The following is a 21,276-nucleotide window of genomic DNA, read 5'->3' on the forward strand; positions in this document are numbered from 1 at the left end:
TCTAAGTCTCTGTGAACTAACGGCGGATACTGGACGCACGTCTAACATCAACATAGTTGTCAAGGCCTGAGTTATCCACTTTGCAGCAGGATGACTGCTGTGATATTTCATCTTCCTCGCAAAGGACTGTTGGACAGTCAATTGCTTACTGGAAGTAGTACAAGTGGTCTTCCGACTTCCCCTCTGGGATGACGATCGACTTCCAGCAACAACAACGGCAGCGCCAGCAGTAACAACAGCAGCAGTAGGTGTTCCACTCAAGGATCCATCGGAGGAATCCCAGGCAGGAGAGGACTCATCAGACTTGCCAGTGACATGGCCTGCAGGACTATTAGCGTTCCTAAGGAGGAAATTCACATTGAGGTAGTTGGTGGGGTGGTTTGCAGGAGCTTGGATACAAGAGGAAGAAGGGATTTACTGGTCAGTGGACTGCTTCCGCTGTCACCCAAAGTTTTTGAACTTGTCAATGACTTCTGATGAATGCGCTCCAGGTGACGTATAAGGGAGGATGTTCCGAGGTGGTTAACATCCTTACCCCTACTTATTACAGCTTGACAAAGGCAACACACGGCTTGACACCTGTTGTAAGCATTTCTGTTAAAATAATTCCACACCGAAGAGGTGATTTTTTTTTGTATTTTGACCAGGCATGTCAATGGCCATATTCATCCCACGGACAACAGGTGTCTCCCCGGGTGCCTGACTTAAACAAACCACCTCACCATCAGAATCCTACTTGTCAACTTCCTCTTCAGCGCCAGCAACACCCATATCCTCATCCTGGTGTACTTCAACAGTGACATCTTCAATTTGAAGATCAGGAACTGGACTGTGGGTGCTCCTTTCAGTACTTGCAGGGGGCGTGCAAATGGTGGAAGGAGCCACCTCTTCCCGTCCAGTGTTTGGAAGGTCAGGCATCGCAACCGACACAATTGGACTCTCCTTGGGGATTTGTGATTTAGAAGAATGCACAGTTCTTTGCTGTGCTCTTGCTAGCTTAACTCGTTTAATTTTTCTAGCGGGAGGATAAATGCTTCCATCCTCATCTGAAGCTGAACCACTAGCCATGAACATAGGCCAGGGCCTCAGCCGTTCCTTGCCACTCCGTGTCGTAAATGGCATATTGGCAAGTTTACGCTTCTCCTCAGACGATTTTAATTTAGATTTTTGGGTCATCATTCTACTTAACTTTTGCTTTTTGGATTTTACACACTCTCTACTATGACATTGGGCATTGGCCTTGGCAGATGACGTTGATGGCATTTCATCATCTCTGCCATGACTAGTGGCAGCAGCTTCAGCACTAGGTGGAAGTGGATCTAGATCTTTCCCTATTTTACCCTCCAAATTATTGTTCTCCATTTTTTAATGTGTGGAATTATATGCCAGTAATATATCTGGAATTACATGGCAGTAATGTCTGGAATTAGATACCAGATACCACTGTGACTGGAATGATGATGACCTATGCACAGTAACAGGACACTACCACAGCACCCTACAGCAGCAAGATGCAGCACAAGACACTGGACTTTTAGTAATGTACTGTAGTATACTGGTCACCACAATGCAGCAGCCAGACAATGAGCACTGATGAGGATACTAGAACAGACACTGGGCAGCGAGAACAGCACTGGACTATTGTACTGTAATATACTGGTCACCACAATGCAGCACAGTTAATGAGCACTGATGAGGATACTAGAACTGACACTGGGCAGTGAGAACAGCACTGGACTATTGTACTGTAATATACTGGTCACCACAATGCAGCAGCAAGACAATGAGCACTGATGAGGATACTAGAACTGACACTGGGCAGTGAGAACAGCACTGGACTATTGTACTGTAATATACTGGTCACCACAATGCAGCAGCAAGACAATGAGCACTGATGAGGATACTAGAACTGACACTGGGCAGTGAGAACAGCACTGGACTATTGTACTGTAATATACTGGTCACCACAATGCAGCACAGATAATGAGCACTTATGATACTAGAACTGACAATGGGCAGCGAGAACAGCACTGGATTATTGTACTGTAATATACTAGTCACCACAATGCAGCTGCAAGACAATGAGCACTGATGAGGATACTATAACAGACACTGGGCAGCGAGAACAGCAATGGACTATTGTACTGTAATATACTGGTCACCACAATGCAGCACAGATAATGAGCACTGATGAGGATACTAGAACTGAAACTGGGCAGCGAGAACAGCACTGGACTATTGTACTGTAATATACTGGTCACCACAATTCAGCAGCAAGACAATGAGCACTGATGAGGATACTAGAACTGACACTGGGCAGCGAGAACAGCACTGGACTATTGTACTGTAATATACTGGTCACCACAATGCAGCACAGATAATGAGCACTGATGAGGATACTAGAACTGACACTGGGAAGCGAGAACAGCACTGGGCTATTGTACTGTAATATACTGGTCACCACAATGCAGCATAGATAATGAGCACTGATGAGGATACTAGAACTGACACTGGGCAGCGAGAACAGCACTGGACTATTGCACTGTAGTAGTATACTGGTCACCACAATGCAGCAGCAAGACAATGAGCACTGATGAGGATACTAGAACTGACACTGGGCAGCGAGAACAGCACTGGACTATTGTACTGTAGTATACTGGTCACCACAATGCAGCACAGATAATGAGCACTGATATTGAGCTGATATTGAGCTTTCCACTCAGAGAACGTAGCCACGTCCTCTTGCTATCTAGACAATGCACAAGTTAAAATGGCGGCGACGCGCGGCTCTTTATATGGAATCCGAATCTCGCGAGAATCCGACAGCGGGATGATGACGTCTCCCCCCCGTTCGGGTTTCCCGAGTAAGGCGGGAAGAACCGATGCTGCCTCGGACCCGTGTAAACCACGTGAAGTTCGGGGGGGTTCGGATCTCGGAGAACCGAACCCACTCATCTCTAATTGAAACCCATATGATATAGGGAGTTTTACTTTTTAACATATGTATTGTGACTGTTTAGGTCACCAATACATCTGATTTTTTTTTTAAACTTTATGTAATGATGATCACACAGCCAATTTTTATTTTATTGGCCGCAGCGTCTCATCACTTAGCCTGCACCGTGAGCACTATAGTCAACAGCTGTCCATATACTTTATTTATAACTGTTCTACATAGTTGCCTACCCTCCCTCATTCTGAAGGAGACTCCCTGAAATAGCAGCAATCTCCCTCACTCCCTGAAAAGTCCAGCAATCTCCCTGATTGCACCTTACCCCCATTTTGCAGCTATTACACTCTTGGGGTAAAAAGATATCACGGCTACATACATTCAAATGGGATCATTAGTGCCATTTCCTTGCATTGGTTATAAGGCACAAAGATCCCTATGGCCACTTACAGTATATGGAAGCTCTTGTAAAACACAACACACAAACAAATCCTGCAAATAGATCTTACTAACTTTGGGGCTCATTTACATTTAGATGTAAGTCCTTTTCTTGACACGCTTCTCCGATGTATCAGTACGCACCCGCGCTGATAGGTGTTACTTTCACACTCTTCCTTAAATGCTATTTCAAAAGTAGGCAAGTATGCTGTCCTAGAAAACTAATTGTATATTTACTGACAGATGAGATTCCAAATTTCTACTATGAAACTGACACCAGAAAAAAACAAAAAGACACCAAGGGGTTTACTTACGAAGCTTGTCTTGCTAGTAAAAACATCACACTTTTTAAATATCGGGCATAAACGCAACCAGAAGTGTCAGGTTGTAAACCCCCCCAGAATGGATCAATACTTTCAGAAAGCAAAAGAATCCCCCAAACCAACAGGAAATCTCAAGCCAATATTCTGTGATGAACATGAGCATATCCGCAACTAGGGGGGGCTAAGGGGGCATGTGCCCCGGGTGCAGAATCTGAGAGGGTGCAGAGATGGGTACTCTGCCTCCACTTCTTCCTCTCAGCCCTAAGGGGCTACCTTCTGCTGGGTCCAAAAACCCTCACTGTAGTTACCCGCTCCCCAGCACCACCAATGAAACGCCCCCCTCCCAGGCAAGCAGAATGCTAATGAATGAGGCAGGGGTGGTGACCAAGGACTCTCCAATCCTCTCTCATTTCCCAAGCGCTGGTCCATGGCCGCTCACACACTCATGTGCCTGTGTGTTAGGGTCTCCTGCCCTGTGCTGCCACGTCGTCATGGCAACCGGGAGACAAGTGCTAGCAGAGTAACCTGAGCGCAGCTGATACTCCGGTTCGGGTCTTTTGCTGTGCAGTGGTTACAGGCTCTGTGCACGGTAGGGGATCCGGTGCTGGTTTTTGTGCTCACAGTCTGTGAGGTCTGAGTGGGGCGTGGACAGCACCTGCTTTATAAGGCCTCTTCTTAGGGTAAGCAGATGCTGCTGAATCTTTGTTGGTTAGTCAGTTCCTGAAAGTTAGCCAGTACTGTGTAGCTTTGTATTTGTTTGTTGCTTACTGCAAATAGGCCTGGGGATTTGGTATTACACTCTGCCAATCCAGACCTAGCAGTAAGACTGGAGTCAGTCGTTTAACTTGCTGGGGTTCTGTTACTACTCTGTAAACTTAGCAAGTTTGCGGCTGTATTCTAAGACTTGCCTGTCTAATCCTGTCTCACTGTGCTAGGTGTCAGGGGTCAGTTTAGTGGCAGTAAGCTGAACCTGTGCACTGCAAGTGAGAATTAGGATTGTGGAGACTCTCCTTGTGTCTATCATTCCATCTCTGACCAAGGAGTTTACTGCCACACCCGTTGGTAACCCTTTAGGGTTTTGCTGTTGCCCTTAGCAACAGCATTTCGGGTTCTCTACGTATTAAAACACAACATCTTGCTTTTCTCATCTGAGCATTACTAATACAAGGGAGACACCCAGTTCCTTAGCCTCTGGGCTTCTCTGTTCACTTTGTGTGTATTTTGTTACCCTATCACCTTCTGTGTACGTTATGTCATATTCCCCAGTCTGTCTGTGAGTCCATTTGTTTTGCATAACAGTTCAAACACCAGTACATTCCTGCAGGCACTGGTGTGCATAACATATTCAGCAGCCTAATACTCCTGTTGAAATTTTGTGGGAATATGGAGCATACCCCTCAAAATACGTTGCAACAGGTGGTCGATCAGGTGCAGGTCCTGACTCGACAATTTAATGATTTGTCCATTAAAATGCACACCTCCCAGGCTGCTGGCGGAGCTCCCGCAGCAGCAGCACCTGCAGGGGTTAAGGAGCCGAAAGTAAATCTCCCGGATCGTTTTTCTGGAGATCGCTCGCAGTTCTTTTGTTTCAAGGAGAGCTGCAAGCTATACTTCCGGCTTAGGCCTCAGTCTTCTGGGTCGGAGATTCAGCGGGTGGGCATAGTGATTTCCTTGCTACAAGGAGACCCACAGGTCTGGGCATATGGGTTGCAGCCTGACTGTCCGTCGCTTAAAAGTGTTGATGCTTTTTTTACGGCACTGGGCATGTTGTATGATGACCCTGACAAGACGGCCTCAGCCGAGGCTCAGATTTCGATCCTTAAGCAAGGGCGAAGGCCAGTTGAGGTTTACTGTACGGAGTTTCGGAGGTTGGCCCATGATACCCAGTGGAATGACCCAGCCCTGAGACACCAGTACCGAAGAGGTCTTTCTAACCAGATAAAGGACCAACTGGTACAATATCCCTTGCCTGATAGCTTGGATCAGCTCATGCAGTTATCCATCCGGGTGGATAGACGGCTGAGAGAGCGTAGGCTTGAAAGGGAGACTGAGATTTCCTTCCTTCCCAAGGGAACCTCAGACTCTGAGGAATTTTCCGAGGAGCCTATGCAGATTGGGGCTACCCGCCTCTCCTCGCGTGAGAAGACGCGGAGGAGACAGCAGGGGTTGTGTTTGTACTGTGGGAATAAAGGTCATGTGGTAGTATCATGCCCAGAAAAGCCGGAAAACTTCAGGGCCTGAGGGTGATGGGAAATATCCTGTCAGGCCAGAAGTCAGAATTTCCCAAGAAGACTTATCATTCCGGTGACCTTGAAGATCCTCGGTCAAACTGTCAAGACTGAGGCCTTTGTGGACAGTGGAGCCAACGGGGTTTTTATGGACCGCCAATTCGCCCTGAAACACTCTGTTCCCTTAGTACCCTTGGCATCGGAAATTGAGATTTGTGGGTTAAACGGGGAACCATTATCCCAAGGTAAAATTACCTCTTGCACTAGCCAGATTTCTTTGTTTATTGGAGCCACACACTCTGAAAAATTGTCCTTTTATGTGACTGTCTGTACTTTTGCCCCATTGGTGTTGGGGTTACCCTGGTTAAGGGCCCACAATCCTCAATTTGACTGGGTCTCTGGGGAGATTCTTAGTTGGGGTACTGATTGTTTCAGGAGTTGCTTGAGCCTTCCAGTCAGGCTCTCGCAGCTAAGTTTGCCAGGATTGCCAGGGTGTTATGCAGATTTTGCGGACGTGTTCTCCAAAAAAGTTGCAGAGGTACTACCTCCCCATCGCCCCTATGACTGTGCCATTGATTTGTTGCCAAATGCTAAGCTTCCCAAGAGCAGGTTGTACTCCCTGTCACGTCCTGAGACTCAGGCTATGGCAGAGTACATTCAGGAGAACTTGGCTAAGGGATTTATCAGACCTTCACAGTCTCCAGTTGGGTCGGGGTTCTTCTTCGTGGGTAAAAAGGACGGTTCGTTGCGACCCTGCATCGACTTCAGGGAATTGAACCGTATCACGATTAAAAACTCATACCCACTGCCTCTCATTTCGGTCTTGTTTGACCAGCTTCGTACTGCCACCATTTTTTCTAAGATTGACCTACGCGGTGCGTACAATCTAATCCGAATAAGAGAGGGGGATGAATGGAAGACTGCCTTTAATACCCACTCAGGGCATTATGAATATTTGGTGATGCCTTTTGGGCTCTGTAATGCCCCGGCAGTCTTCCAGGATTTCATGAATGATGTGCTCAGGGAATATTTGGATAGATTCTTAGTTGTATACTTAGATGACATCCTAATCTTCTCCCATTCCCTGGAGGAACATCGGAAGCATGTACGCTTAGTCCTCCAGAAACTCAGAGATCACCGGCTTGGGGCGAAGCTAGAGAAGTGCGAATTTGAAGTTCAGCAAATCGCATTTCTAGGATATATTATCTCCCCAGAAGGTTTCCAAATGGAGGGTTCCAAGGTACAGGCAGTCCTGGATTGGGTGCAGCCCACTAGTTTGAAGGCGCTTCAGCGTTTCCTGGGCTTTGCAAATTTTTATAGACGATTTATCGCTGGATTTTCGTCTATAGTGGCGCCCTTGGTGGCACTCACTAAGAAAGGGGCGGATGTTGCTCACTGGTCTTGTGAGGCTAAAGCGGCTTTTGCCCGTCTCAAAAGGGCATTTGTTTCGGCCAAGGTGCTGCGACACCCAGATCCAGAGCGTCCTTTTGTGGTGGAGGTGGATGCCTCTGAGATGGGTATTGGGGCAGTGCTTTCTCAGATGGGAGTGTCTGATAATCGCCTTCATCCCTGTGCTTACTTTTCCCGTAAATTTTCGCCTGCCGAGATGAATTATGATGTGGGTAACCGGGAATTGTTGGCTATTAAGGATGCACTCGAGGAGTGGAGACACTGGCTTGAGGGGGCTAAGTTTGTGGTCTCAATTCTCACTGACCATAAGAATCTGGCATATTTAGAGTCAGCGAAGCGTCTCAATGCCAGGCAGGCACGATGGGCTTTGTTTTTTGCTCGGTTTAATTTTTTGATAACATATCGCCCTGGGTCAAAAAACATCAAGGCTGATGCGCTCTCGCGGAGTTTTGCTCCAATCCAGGAGACCACCGAGGAGCCGTTGCCCATTGTTTCCCCATCATGTATTAAAGTGGGCATTACCCAGGACCTCTTATCATTAGTCCTTAGAGCACAGGAGCAGGCTCCTCCAGACCTTCCGGTAGGTCTTTTGTTTGTGCCTCCTAGGTTAAGACAGCGAGTGTTCCTGGAATTCCATGCCAAGAAGTCGGCAGGTCACCCGGGTATTGCCAGAACTCGGGAGTTGCTATCTAGGGCGGTGTGGTGGCCCTCGGTGGCTAAGGATGTGGATCAGTGGGTTCGGGCATGTGACATCTGTGCCCGAAATAAGACTCCTAGAGGGGTTCCTGTTGGCCCATTACATCCACTCTCTATCCCATCTAAGCCATGGACCCACATTTCAATGGATTTTGTGGTGGACTTGCCCAAATCCTCGGGGATGACAGCCATCTGGGTTGTCGTTGACAGGTTTTCGAAGATGGCGCACTTCGTTCCACTGGTTGGGCTGCCATCGGCCAGACGCCTGTCTGAATTATTTATGCTGCATGTTGTGCGTCTCCACGGGTTGCCACTTGATGTGGTCTCTGACCGCGGATCCCAGTTTGTGGCCAAATTCTGGAGGGCATTTTGTTCCGATCTCCAGATTTCTGTCAGCTTGTCGTCAGGCTACCATCCGCAGTCTAATGGGCAGACTGAAAGGGTGAACCAGTCCTTGGAGCAGTTCCTCAGGTGTTATGTCTCCAAGTGTCAGACTGACTGGGTTGCTCATCTGTCCATGGCGGAGTTTGCCTATAACAACGCGGCTCACTCTGCTACAGGGATCTCTCCCTTCCTTTGTGTGTATGGGCATCATCCTAAGGCCAATTCTTTTGACCCCCTGGACTCCACGCCTGGTGGTTCCTCTGTGGTTTCGGTCCTTAGAGGTATTTGGCGGAAAGTGAAGAAAGCCCTTGTGTCTGTGTCATTAGTGACCAAAAGGGTTTTTGATAAGCGGAAAAGACCCTGCAGCTTCAAATTAGGAGACTTCGTCTGGTTGTCTACCAAGAATTTGAAGTTGAGACAGCCATCTCATAAGTTAGGCCCCCGGTTCATCGGCCCTTATAAGATCACCAGGGTTATCAATCCGGTGGCATTTCAGTTAGATCTGCCCCGTTCTTTGGGTATCAATAAAACATTTCATTGTTCCCTTTTAAAACGGGCGATTAGTAATCCTTCTTCCAGTGGAAGACCTTACCCTCTTCTGATACGTGGCCAGAGGGAGTTTGTTGTTGAAAGGATTCTTGACTCCAAGGTGGTTCGGGGTCGGCTGTCATTTTTGGTGCACTGGAAGGGGTATGGCCCGGAGGAGCGGTCGTGGGTGCGCAGTTGTGATCTTCATGCCCCCAGACTGATACGCTCTTTCTTCTCGCAGTTCCCCGATAAACCCGGTGGTAGGGGTTCTTTGACCCCTCGTCAGAGGGGGGGTACTGTTAGGGTCTCCTGCCCTGTGCTGCCACGTCGTCATGGCAACCGGGAGACAAGTGCTAGCAGAGTAACCTGAGCGCAGCTGATACTCCGGTTCGGGTCTTTTGCTGTGCAGTGGTTACAGGCTCTGTGCACGGTAGGGGATCCGGTGCTGGTTTTTGTGCTCACAGTCTGTGAGGTCTGAGTGGGGCGTGGACAGCACCTGCTTTATAAGGCCTCTTCTTAGGGTAAGCAGATGCTGCTGAATCTTTGTTGGTTAGTCAGTTCCTGAAAGTTAGCCAGTACTGTGTAGCTTTGTATTTGTTTGTTGCTTACTGCAAATAGGCCTGGGGATTTGGTATTACACTCTGCCAATCCAGACCTAGCAGTAAGACTGGAGTCAGTCGTTTAGCTTGCTGGGGTTCTGTTACTACTCTGTGAACTTAGCAAGTTTGCGGCTGTATTCTAAGACTTGCCTGTCTAATCCTGTCTCACTGTGCTAGGTGTCAGGGGTCAGTTTAGTGGCAGTAAGCTGAACCTGTGCACTGCAAGTGAGAATTAGGATTGTGGAGACTCTCCTTGTGTCTATCATTCCATCTCTGACTAAGGAGTTTACTGCCACACCCGTTGGTAACCCTTTAGGGTTTTGCTGTTGCCCTTAGCAACAGCATTTCAGGTTCTCTACGTATTAAAACACAACATCTTGCTTTTCTCATCTGAGCATTACTAATACAAGGGAGACACCCAGTTCCTTAGCCTCTGGGCTTCTCTGTTCACTTTGTGTGTATTTTGTTACCCTATCACCTTCTGTGTACGTTATGTCATATTCCCCAGTCTGTCTGTGAGTCCAGTTGTTTTGCATAACAGTTCAAACACCAGTACATTCCTGCAGGCACTGGTGTGCATAACACTGTGTAAGCGATGTCTGCCCCAGGCCTGTTCCCCAGATACCTTCTGCTGGGTCCTAGTACCCACGCTGCAGGTCCCCAGTTGGAGTCCCGTCCCCCCCAGGGTGTGTGATACAGTGATTGCATGGCTTATATCAGGTATATAACACCAGCCAGTCCTAGGGACTCCTCTCTGCAGCCAGAATAACCCACATTGTGTGTGTGTCCCTCCCCAGAAGGTTGGTACTTCTCCTCTTTAATTGGTTGTAGGTCCTTACTGGCATACTGGGCTTTGTAGTCCTACAGCAGTTGGACAGTCAGAGTCCCCCACAATACTGTATCTGAGGTGCATGTTAGTTTTCTTGTGTTCCTATCCATTTTCCTAGGGAATGTATACTGGATGCACCCTGACAATGCTGGTTGTCACTTTGTCAACTGTTCATTCCTGTGTTTTTGACATGGTTCCAAAGTGTGTGTGCGCGCGTGGGGGGCGCCAAATTACTATCTTGCCCCGGGTGTCAAAAATCCTAGTTTCGGCCCTGGCAGGAGACAAACTGCTGAACATCTAGCTTTAAAATGTGCATGTCGAAACTTCAGCACAATGGGCCTAATTCAGACCTGATTGTAGCAGCAATTTTGTTAGCAGTTAGGCAAAACCATGGCCCTCATTCCGAGTTGTTCGCTCGCAAGGCGAATGTAGCAGAGTTACACACGCTAAGCCGCCGCCTACTGGGAGTGAATCTTAGCTTCTTAAAATTGCGACCGACGTACGCGCAATATTGCGATTACAAACGAGTTAGCAGTTTCAGAGTAGCTCCAGACTTACTCTGCCTGTGCGATCATTTCAGTGCTTGTCGTTCCTGGTTGACGTCACAAACACACCCAGCGTTCGCCCAGGCACTCCCACCGTTTCCCCGGCCACTCCTGCGTTTTTTCCGGAAACGGTAGCGTTTTCAGCCACACGCCCCTGAAACGCCGTGTATCCGCCCAGTAACACCCATTTCCTGTCAATCACATTACGATCGCCGGAGCGAAGAAAAAGCCGTGAGTAAAAATACTTTCTTCATAGTAAAGTTACTTGGCGCAGTCGCAGTGCGAACATTGCGCATGCGTACTAAGCGGATTTTCACTGCGATGCGATGAAAAATACCGAGCGAACAACTCGGAATGAGGGCCCATGTACACTGCTGGGGGGCGGGGGTGGGGCAGATATAACATGTACAGAGAGAGTTAGATTTGGGTGTGTTCACACTGAAATCTAAATTGCAGTGTAAAAATAAAGTGGCCAGTATTTACCCTGCACAGAGACAATATAAACCGACCTAAATCTTACTATGATACTGACTATTATAATGTTACATAATATGAACTGGGGGCACTGCAATGTGGCACAATATAAAGTGGAGGCACTGTAATGTTGCATAATATAAACTGGGGACACTGTCATAATATGAATTGGGGTACTGTGTTGCATAATGTGTACTGGCAGCCCTACAATGTGACATAATGTGAACTAGGGCACTGCTATGGTTCAGCCAAGGCACTACTATGGTTCAGAAAAGGAAGTAAGGCACTATTATGGGGCACAAAATTAACAACTGCTGTGGAGAGGTTTCTCTCTAGTAGCATTGGGACAGGGGCCCCTTCAAATGTTGCTATGGGGCCCACAAAGTTCTGGCTACGTCCCTGACTGAAGCCCTGATGTAGAACTGCATGGAAATGCATTTGACATGTCACATGTCATCATTTTAAATATCGACTTTATAAAAATTACGACATTCTGCAAATGCCAGTATGCCCAATGTCGACATTTAACCACTGTCGACATCATAACTGTCGACACATTGTTGTTTCGACATTGTAAATGTTGATATTATGTTACCCCACTGGACTACCACAGGATTTGATAGACTTTTTTATATTGTACTTTCCATATAGTGCTCTCATGTTTCTTATTCAAATTAAATCCATTCTTCTTGTTTCTTTTCTTATCTTTTTGGCTACTTAATGCTCCTCTCTCCCAAACTTCACAAGCTCTCTGCATCTCCATTAACAGCTCCAATAACTTACAATGATATCTCTTTACTGCATCCTCTCTCTCCGTACACCAATCCCTTATCTAATATTACAATACAGAGCACGAATCTATCAGAAATGCACAATTACGTTCTGGCTGTTTGTCTTTTGTGATTTATTAAAGCTACTGTTTCAACAAAATAGCTCTACAGCTCTATATCTTAATCTTCTGAAGATCTTTTTGGCCATCATACAGAACTGAATTCAATTTTCTTTAGAATGATTTGAAATAAAAGATTAAATACATTGTTTAGTCACTGACAACTGACGTTTTAAAATACTTATATCACAAGATCCTCATCTGTAAAAGATTAGGGAAACTGTTCTGTCTTACTGCACCTATCTAAGCTGGCCATACACTATACAACCATCAAACTAGTTGGTTGGTTGGTTGGTTGGTTGGTTGGTTGGTTGGTTGGTTGGTTGAAATGAAAATCTGGTAATGTATGGGAGCAGTTGACAATCAGCAATTTGCTCCCAAAGACCATACAACTGGTTGGTTGGTTGGTTGGTTGGTTGGTTGGTTGGTTGGTTGAAATGAAAATCTGGTAATGTATGGGAGCAGTTGACAATCAGCAATTTGCTCCCAAAGACCAGAAAATAAACGAAAATGGTCATTCAGAAAAGTTGGATAAATCTGTTTGATTTTAACAGTTTATCTAAACAACAGTTTCTGTCCCTTGCTCCCATAATTTACCAGATTTTAATTTCAACTATCTAACTAGTTGGATGGCTGGATGAAAGTTAGTCCAGTGCATAGGTTCTCAAACTCGGTCCTCAGGACCCCACACAGTGCATGTTTTGCAGGTAACCCAGCAGGTACACAGGTGTATTAATTATTCACTGACAAATTTTAAAAGGTCCACAGGTGGAGCTAATTATTTCACTTGTGATTCTGTGAGGAGACCTGCAAAACATGCACTGGGTCCTGAGGACCGAGTTTGACAACCTGTGGTCTAGTGTATGGCCAGCTTTACTCTTATTGCAACCATCTTAAGATGGGTTCACACTATATAATTAACTATCAAACCATCTCTCCAATATGGCTGGTTGGAATGAAAATCTCGCAATGAATGGAAGCAAATTCAAACCACCATTTCTTCTCATACACTGGAAAACCAACAAAAATCAATTGTCATTTGCTCCAATACATTACCAGTTTGGACAAATGATCTGCCAGATAATTGTATAGTGTGTATCCAGTTTAAGTGTTATTTTGCAAGAGACAGACTCACTTGTATTCTTTGAATAGTTAGATACACTGGTTGGCCATACATGGGCTAATCCTCTTAAATCAAAGAGTTATCATTTAATTTGGATATACAGTAAACATGGATGGCCACATTAGATGAGATCCATTCGTTAAGTGATTGGCTCCAGTAGACAAGAGTCCTGCCGAGCCAGAGTAGTGTAGGGTGTGTGGCCTAATGACTCCCTACAGTGTGTTAAAATGCATTTGTTGGGCCAGCCAGGGGCAGATGGGGGGGGTGGATCAGTACAATCGCTCTCCCCACACATCAGGTGCAGGCAGAGGTGCCTCACTGGACCCGCTGCTACCACTGAAAGTTGAGAGAGGGCGAAGAGGGAGGGAGGTGGGGGTAATCGGCAATGGACCTGGGCCCCTTCAACAAGCTTAGGGCTGGGTAATTAGTACCTGCTCCCTCCACCCCTCGGCAGCACTGTCAGCAGCTGGATCACTTCAGGTTTTACTGCAGCCAACAGCAGCCATCTTCCAACCACATTTCTCACCAAGCCTAAATATCCTATTGATTTTTATATTGTGGTTATCCTGCTGTGAACTTTGCTCACATGTGTCTTTGAAATTGTTCATTGTGTGATTTGCAGTTGGAATAAATTATACACTATAATAAATAATGCATGGAAATGGCCTGCCTATTCCATATGAATGAATGACTCTGGGTACCAGTTGACTAAAGGAAAGCTATACCTGTTTATAGATAAAGTCTTATTTTGTCCTACTGTTAGTTAGTCAGAGAATTTTATGTTCAAGAAAACGTACTTTTACTAACACAGGGTGGGTGCTGCTGTAATGATTAATGGGCTAAGTTACTGTGGAATGAATGAACATGACCTGGCAGCTGACCTGCCGTTCGAGGATATTGGGCAGGGCCGTCTTTTCATATGGGTTCAATGGGCTCTTGCCCAAGGGCCCCAGGAATTAAAGGGCCCTAGGCTGATAGCTGAGGATCCCCTCTTTCCAGGGGTACCAGATTTTTGAAAATCGGCCCAGAGGAACCAGAGATATCCGACTTCAAAGCAGCGGTCCCCATCCAAGCCTGTTAATTGCTCTTCCCAGCCAGATATCTTGAGTTCTGTCTGACTTAGAGTTTTCTAAGGGTATACTCCAAAACCTGAGACTCTCCTCTTTTGGTGAACACTGGCAGCTTGTCTCTACTATGCCCAGAACCAGAGATATCAGCTTTCAAGCAGCTGGTCCCTGCTCCAGCTCCACACGCCTGATATGCAGTTTTATATTTTCGTTGGTGGATTGTTCTGGCTCCTGAACTCTGATCCCCAAGTCCCCAGTACCTCGTGAAAGGTGAGACTCTCTAGTTTTTTTTTTATGCCATTAAAGCTAAGAAATATTTCCAGGAACTGGAGATATCTGCAGTAAAGTAAGCTGCCCTCCCACCAGAAAACTATGAATATTATTCCCACTCCACTATTGACCCCTCCCCTGTGTATTAAACATCCCCTACCACCCTGGAAGTCACATACCCTGGCCCCTTCATCAGTGCCGTAACTAGACATTTTAGCGCTGTGTGCAAGAGACGGCATCGGCGCCCCCCCCTTAATGTAAACCGGCGGCAGTACGCGCCGCAGACGCGAGCAAAAAATATAGGGGCGTGGCTTCTTGGGAAAGGGGTGTGGCCACAAAATAATACCAATTCATAACGGTGCACAGTAGTCTCCATTATTCAAATTACGCCGCACAGTAGCGCCACTACACCAGGTAGAGCCCCTTTTTACACATTACGGCAGGCAGCGTCCCCTTTTTACACATTACGGCAGACAGCGTCCCCTTTGTGCATTGCTGTTTAGTGCCTGCCACCACTGCCGGTCCTACCGCTTACCCTGATGCCGGGTGCCCAAAGCTGCCAGCCGTAGCGCAGGAGAGCTTTGTTGAGCAGCGCAGCGCTCTCTATCTATAGGAGCTGCTGGCAGCGCCGATCATCGTTGCGGGAATCAAGGAGACAGAGGTGTCTCCGTCTCCCTCAGGGGGTGTTTCTGACAGCACTGCAGCGGCGGCCAGTGGGAGACAGGAGGCAATGAGAGTGGGCGGCGGGCAGCGGCCGTGCGGGTGGTGCTGCCAGATGGTGCACCCACAGTGCAGTTGCGCTGTTTGCAATGCCCATCTGGCACACACCAAGTTACGGCTCTGGTGCAGTGTCATAATCCCTGCAAATCATTTCAAAATATATTTAATGACCTGATGCCATTTTAAAAATAAATGTATTTTCATTTGGTGCAGAAATCTATCATTACAGTTTGGTGCAGCAATGTCTCATCAGTCCGTCTGAAATTGAATGTAATAAAATAGCAGCAGGCTCCAATGCAGAACAGCCTCAGTCGCCCGCCCCAGCAGTCGGTGTCACAGCCAGGACTCCCATTACCCTCTCCCATGGCTACATCATCGATCATGGCTACCTACCTAGGGTCTTAGACCATTTAGACCATCGATGGCACATCCTTGGCCGTCACTACACCCAGCTCAGTCTGTGCAGACTCTCAGCACTGGAAGCGTTAACACTGTAAGTGACTAGAGGCAAATAAGGATTTTAGGAGCGCCGTGATTGGGCAGCGTGAGGGGGCGGGCACAGCGCTCTGTATTATTGGAGTGATTCCCAAGCCAGGTCTCGTGTTCTCCCCGCCCCCCCCCCCCCCCCCTGTCTGTGTGCGAGGTGCCGTGCAGCATGCTCCGATGACCCCGGTAATAGCCTCATCACTGCTGGTGGGGAGGGCGTGCTGTGTTGAGCAGCGCAGCGCTCTATCTATAGAGAGAGTGCAGCGCCGATCATCGTTGCGGGAATCAAGGAGGCAGAGGTGTCTCCGTCTCCCTCAGGGGGGGGTTTCTGACAGCACCGCAGCGGCGGCCAGTGGGAGACAGGAGGCAATGAGAGTGGGTGGCGGGCAGCGGCCGTGCGGGTGGTGCTGCCAGATGGTGCGCCCACAGTGCAGTTGCGCTGTGCGCAATGCCCCTCTGGCACACACCTAGGTACGGCTCTGCCCTTCATTTAGCGCAATGTCCCCTTCTACAGTTTAGTGTTCTCCCTTCCGCCCCATCTCCCACCATCTGTGCAGTAAAGGAGTAATTAGCAGAAATTATTTCTCCAGGTCCTACATGCTGAGCGGAAGATAGAATCCCCCTACTGCCCGCGGGACATCAAAGCTGCTGCTGATAGAACCCCCCACCCCTACCACTGATGGGTGAGTAGGGGTCCCAGTGCATTGCTGTGCCCAGGGGCCCACACTGCTGTTAAGACGGCTCTGATATTGGGTGCTCTGCCAAATTATAGAAGGATGCAGTCAAATTTGCAAACTCTGACAATTAGCACTGAGAATACTTTATGTTATTTAAATGGTTAGAAAGAAATCCCTGTTTTGATGATTTCTTTGTGCTTAACCTTTGCCTATTATGCTATAAAAAAGGAAAAAAACAGTTTACTGGCTCATCTGCAAACATATGGTACCAAAGTAAATAACCTTATGGGGCATTTTATTAACACATTACCTTTAGAACAGTGCATATGAAAACTATACTGTGTTCTTGCTGTAATACTGGGCCTACCCTAGTCATAAAATATTTCATACCTGGTCAGCTACAGTATGCCAGTTCTTACTCATGATAATACATGTAAATATGCAAATGTCTATTGATAGTGCTAATGGCCTCTCTCACAAGTAGATGTATGGGAGTGGAGCAGACACATGGATACATGAATACAGATTGCAATCTGCAGCTATTTTCAAGCACACAATGCGGCTGGATCATTTCATAAAATATAGGACACAATACATGAAAATTAAATTTCACATAACCGCTAACATTTCAGTATATTTATGCTGCTAAAAGATCGTAGTATATTGTGTGATAATTAAAAATTGATATATTTATAGCGTATCGATTTCCAGCATGTGTAAACATTGAACATATATGGAAATTGTTCAAGTGGATGCAAAAACGGCTAATTTCCATGTATTATATAAGCGTATTTCATATAGCCATCATCACAAGATGAAATATTTTATACATCTTCACAGTTAATCAGGAAGATAAACAGGCCTACATTGATTAATTCAGATAGTCGCCACCCAGGGATGGTGAAAACCCGCCCCGTGCAAGTATGAGAATACATGTGTATGCCGTGCGAAAACTTCGCCAGGCAGCGTACATCTGCAAATCATACTTGCCTACTCTCCCGGAATGGCCGGGATGCTCCCGAAAATCGGGTGACCCTCCCGGCCCCCTGGAAAAGCAGGCAACTCTCCCGATTTCTGTGCGCCCCCCTGCCCGGCCGCCCACTTTGTGAGTAAAGTGGGTGGTCCGGCCAGTCGATGACACGATTCTTGTTGAATCGCGTCATCATTGCCACTCCCCCTGCAGTATAATGCCGGTAATAGCGGCATTAAGCAGTGGGGGTGTGGCTTAAATGACACAATACATCAGCCACGCCCCCACCCTGTCTCTGTCCCGCCCCTGTTCCGCCTCTGCTCCGCCCCCTCTTCTCGTCACTACCCTCGTCACGGAGAGAGCAGCCAAAAAGTCGGTAAGTATGCTGCAAATCCGTTCACAACTCACTCACCATCTAATGATTTTTCCATACTGTGCAGTCTGTTCGTAGCCTAGGACTTACTCCTGCAGTACGATACAAACAGGCTGACCAGGGCCGGAGCTGATATCACATACACTCCCAGAAAACACCTGGGAACGCCTGCGTTTTTCCTAACACTCCCACAAAACGGCCAGTTACCACCTGAAAACCTCCTCTTCCTGTCAATCCCCTTGCGAACCCCTTGCAATCAAAACTTTCACAACATCCTGTCGCTGTTTGGCGTCGCGCCTGCACATTGCTGTACAATAATCAGACCCTGTGCCATTTCGCACAACAGCGATCAGGTCTGAATCGGGCCCTAGAACCCTTGCTCACTGGTGTCAAGATATAGGATATTACTAGTTTCTTAATAAACATGTAAATAAGTATGCAAATGGAACCCACTGATTCTAATTACCAGTAAAACGTACCCTTGTTGAGTGCTTGCGCTGTGGTGCTGTGTATTTGGCTGCAGTAAGTGATTGCATTTATCATGTATTGCAGCTGCTGTTCAATGGTGGGTAATCAGATTCAGGCAGGTCCCAACCCATTTCTAAACAAACGCCGTAGTGCTGAGTGCTCTGTAATGATTACTTAAATTATTTAATACATAATTAAATGTATGAAAAATAATTGCACTAACATTCTATACTACATTTAGGGACTGTGTACATGTTTTAACTATGTATATTACTGTATGTTACTTATAGGTAAACAGTAATAAACGCTCTAGTGGCTGATGACAGCTACTACTCCAATGTCATACTGTATAAACATAGACAAAACATGATATAAAACTATATCACATAAATAATGATGCGAGACATAAGAGGCGTGAAATTGGTCCGTTTCATTATATGTTCAATAAAATAGTATGACGGCGTAAGTAACAGCGGCCTGCTAATCAGCGGAGCCAGTTGACTTAATACAAGATAACTTCAAACAACATGTGCATGGGCCTTTTGCCCTAACAACAACTGCAGAGAAGTAAGAGGTCTCCAACTCCCATGCCAATGGCAATAACACACACAAAGCCCACCTTGTCAGGTGGGGCTGCTGACCCCAGTAGGGTGGAATCAGCCCACCAAATATATTGAAGGGGAGTGCATCTCACCTCACTAGTGCAGCAAGATGGCTACTGGACTGCTATTCTACTTACCAAGCCGACAAAATAACATACCAAAAAAAAATATATACAGAAACCTGAACACACACCAAATCTCCACACAGCTATAAGATGACCAATCTGACCCCACACCACAATCCCAAATTGGGAACCAAACTGATGACGTTTAACACACCACCTGTCCCAGCCTTGAGTCTTATATTCCATCACGCTTAAATACCCAGCCATTCAGTAACTGAATCTTCTAAGTTTATTCAAGAACTTTGTGGGGGGTGAGAACGGTCACATAAAAAGTGCATGGAGGGAGGGGGTATGTAAAGCCAGGCCTGCTGATGACACTATTAATATATGCCCACATACATACTGTAGTAATTACAGTAACTGATAAAACTCGATTACCAGGGGTCGATTTACTAAGCCTTGGATGGAGATAAAGTCGACGGAGATAAAGTACCAGCCAATCAGCCCCTGTCATTTTTCAAACACAGCCTATGACATGGCAGTTAGGAGCTGATTGGCTGGTACTTTTTCTCCGTTGACTTTATCTCCATACAAGGCTTAGTAAATAGACCCCTAATAGTCCCATATACTGTATGGTAGTTTTTTACTTACTTGGTTTGCTGCTTGTCTATTCGGATGAACATCTTGTGCAGATCCTCTTTATTGAGAACCCCGTCACAAAAATAACTCTGGAACTCTTCAAAGGACAGTTTGCCATCATCTGGAAGAGATACATCATACAGTATAAAACAAAGGTAATGCCTGTCTCTACATATCACCCCTACCATATATCACCATTACCACATGTAAGCATTACCACATATCACCACTGCCACATACTGTATCACCATTACAACATATTACCACTACAAGTCACCACTATCACATATCACCACTAGCACATATCACCATTTCCACAAATCACTGTTACCACATATCACTATTACCACATATCACCTCTACCAAATATCACCACTATCACATATCACCACTACCAGAAATCACCTCTTCCACATATCATCATTTCCACACATCACCACTACAAGTCACCACTATCACATATCACCTTTTACACAAATCACTGTTACCACATATCACCACTACAAGTAAGCACTATCACATATCACCACTAGGACATTACCATACATCACCACTATCACATATCACCACTACCAAATATCACCACTATCACATATCACCATTACCAGAAATCACCGCTTCCACATATCACCATTTCCAGATATTACCACTACAAGTGACCACTAACACATATCACCACTAACACAAGTCACCACAATTAATAATACTCAGCATTCATGTAACAGGAGGGATGCATCAGTTGTCTTTACATCTCTAATCCAAACCTATAATGTTACATTATCCCAAACATAGTTTTCTATAATAATATAGAAGATAATTAATCTTACTCAAAAAGAAGCTTGCTCTGACACATTGCATATTTTCTCACATATATGGAGCTATACACACCATGAGATGCAGAGGCGGAATATGCATCTGATATATTAGTAGCCACTGTCATCAGTGAGTGCATGCACCTGCCCTATACTAATGCAAAAGATGCTCCTCCTAACAGGCCTATAAACGCTTAGGCCCAGGTCTGCATGGACCACATCTGCTTGAACACGCCCTACTGAAGTTTGCATACACGAGGATGCCCCATTACAACCCTGTTTTACCTCCCTGGTCATAAGTACAATCAGAATGCATTTGACAATGCATTCTCTTAGTAGTATGCGCTTATTTGCTTAGCATGCGCAATGCAAATTTAAGCAAGATACACGATGCAAATGAGCTTATGTTCAACTCTGCACCAGCTTCAAAATGTGTAATTCCTAATACTGAACTCCAAGTTGCTCCTCTCCATAACAGCTGTTTATTCCAATGTTTTAGTTATTATTTAAGAATACATGAAAAACAATGAGTTACAATTTTAAATATTAGCCTTGTTGTCACGTAAACAAAAGCATACATCAGTTGGATAGTTAGTGTTCTGTATAACACAGATCACAATCTATGGCTAATGATTACAGTACAGACTCCATTATGACTACTATTGTGCTGTACAGACTCCCAATTCTGGCAGTTAGTGGACAATGGGGGTA

The 21,276-nt window shown here is 46.1% G+C and overlaps 1 protein-coding gene across 2 annotated transcripts in view; it reads right to left on the reverse strand.

Annotated features, from left to right (window-relative positions):
• NECAB3 (N-terminal EF-hand calcium binding protein 3) overlaps positions 1-21,276 on the reverse strand; it is a 231,844-nt gene that overhangs the window by 179,738 nt on the left and 30,830 nt on the right. For both annotated transcript variants that reach the window (XM_063960213.1, XM_063960212.1), the window contains exon 3: positions 19,766-19,874. In XM_063960213.1, coding sequence (XP_063816283.1) covers positions 19,766-19,874 — 109 coding nt within the window. The remainder of the gene's footprint in view (positions 1-19,765; positions 19,875-21,276) is intronic.

The sequence above is a fragment of the Pseudophryne corroboree genome, chromosome 3 (genome assembly GCF_028390025.1).
Source record: "Pseudophryne corroboree isolate aPseCor3 chromosome 3, aPseCor3.hap2, whole genome shotgun sequence".
Classification (NCBI taxonomy): domain Eukaryota; kingdom Metazoa; phylum Chordata; class Amphibia; order Anura; family Myobatrachidae; genus Pseudophryne; species Pseudophryne corroboree.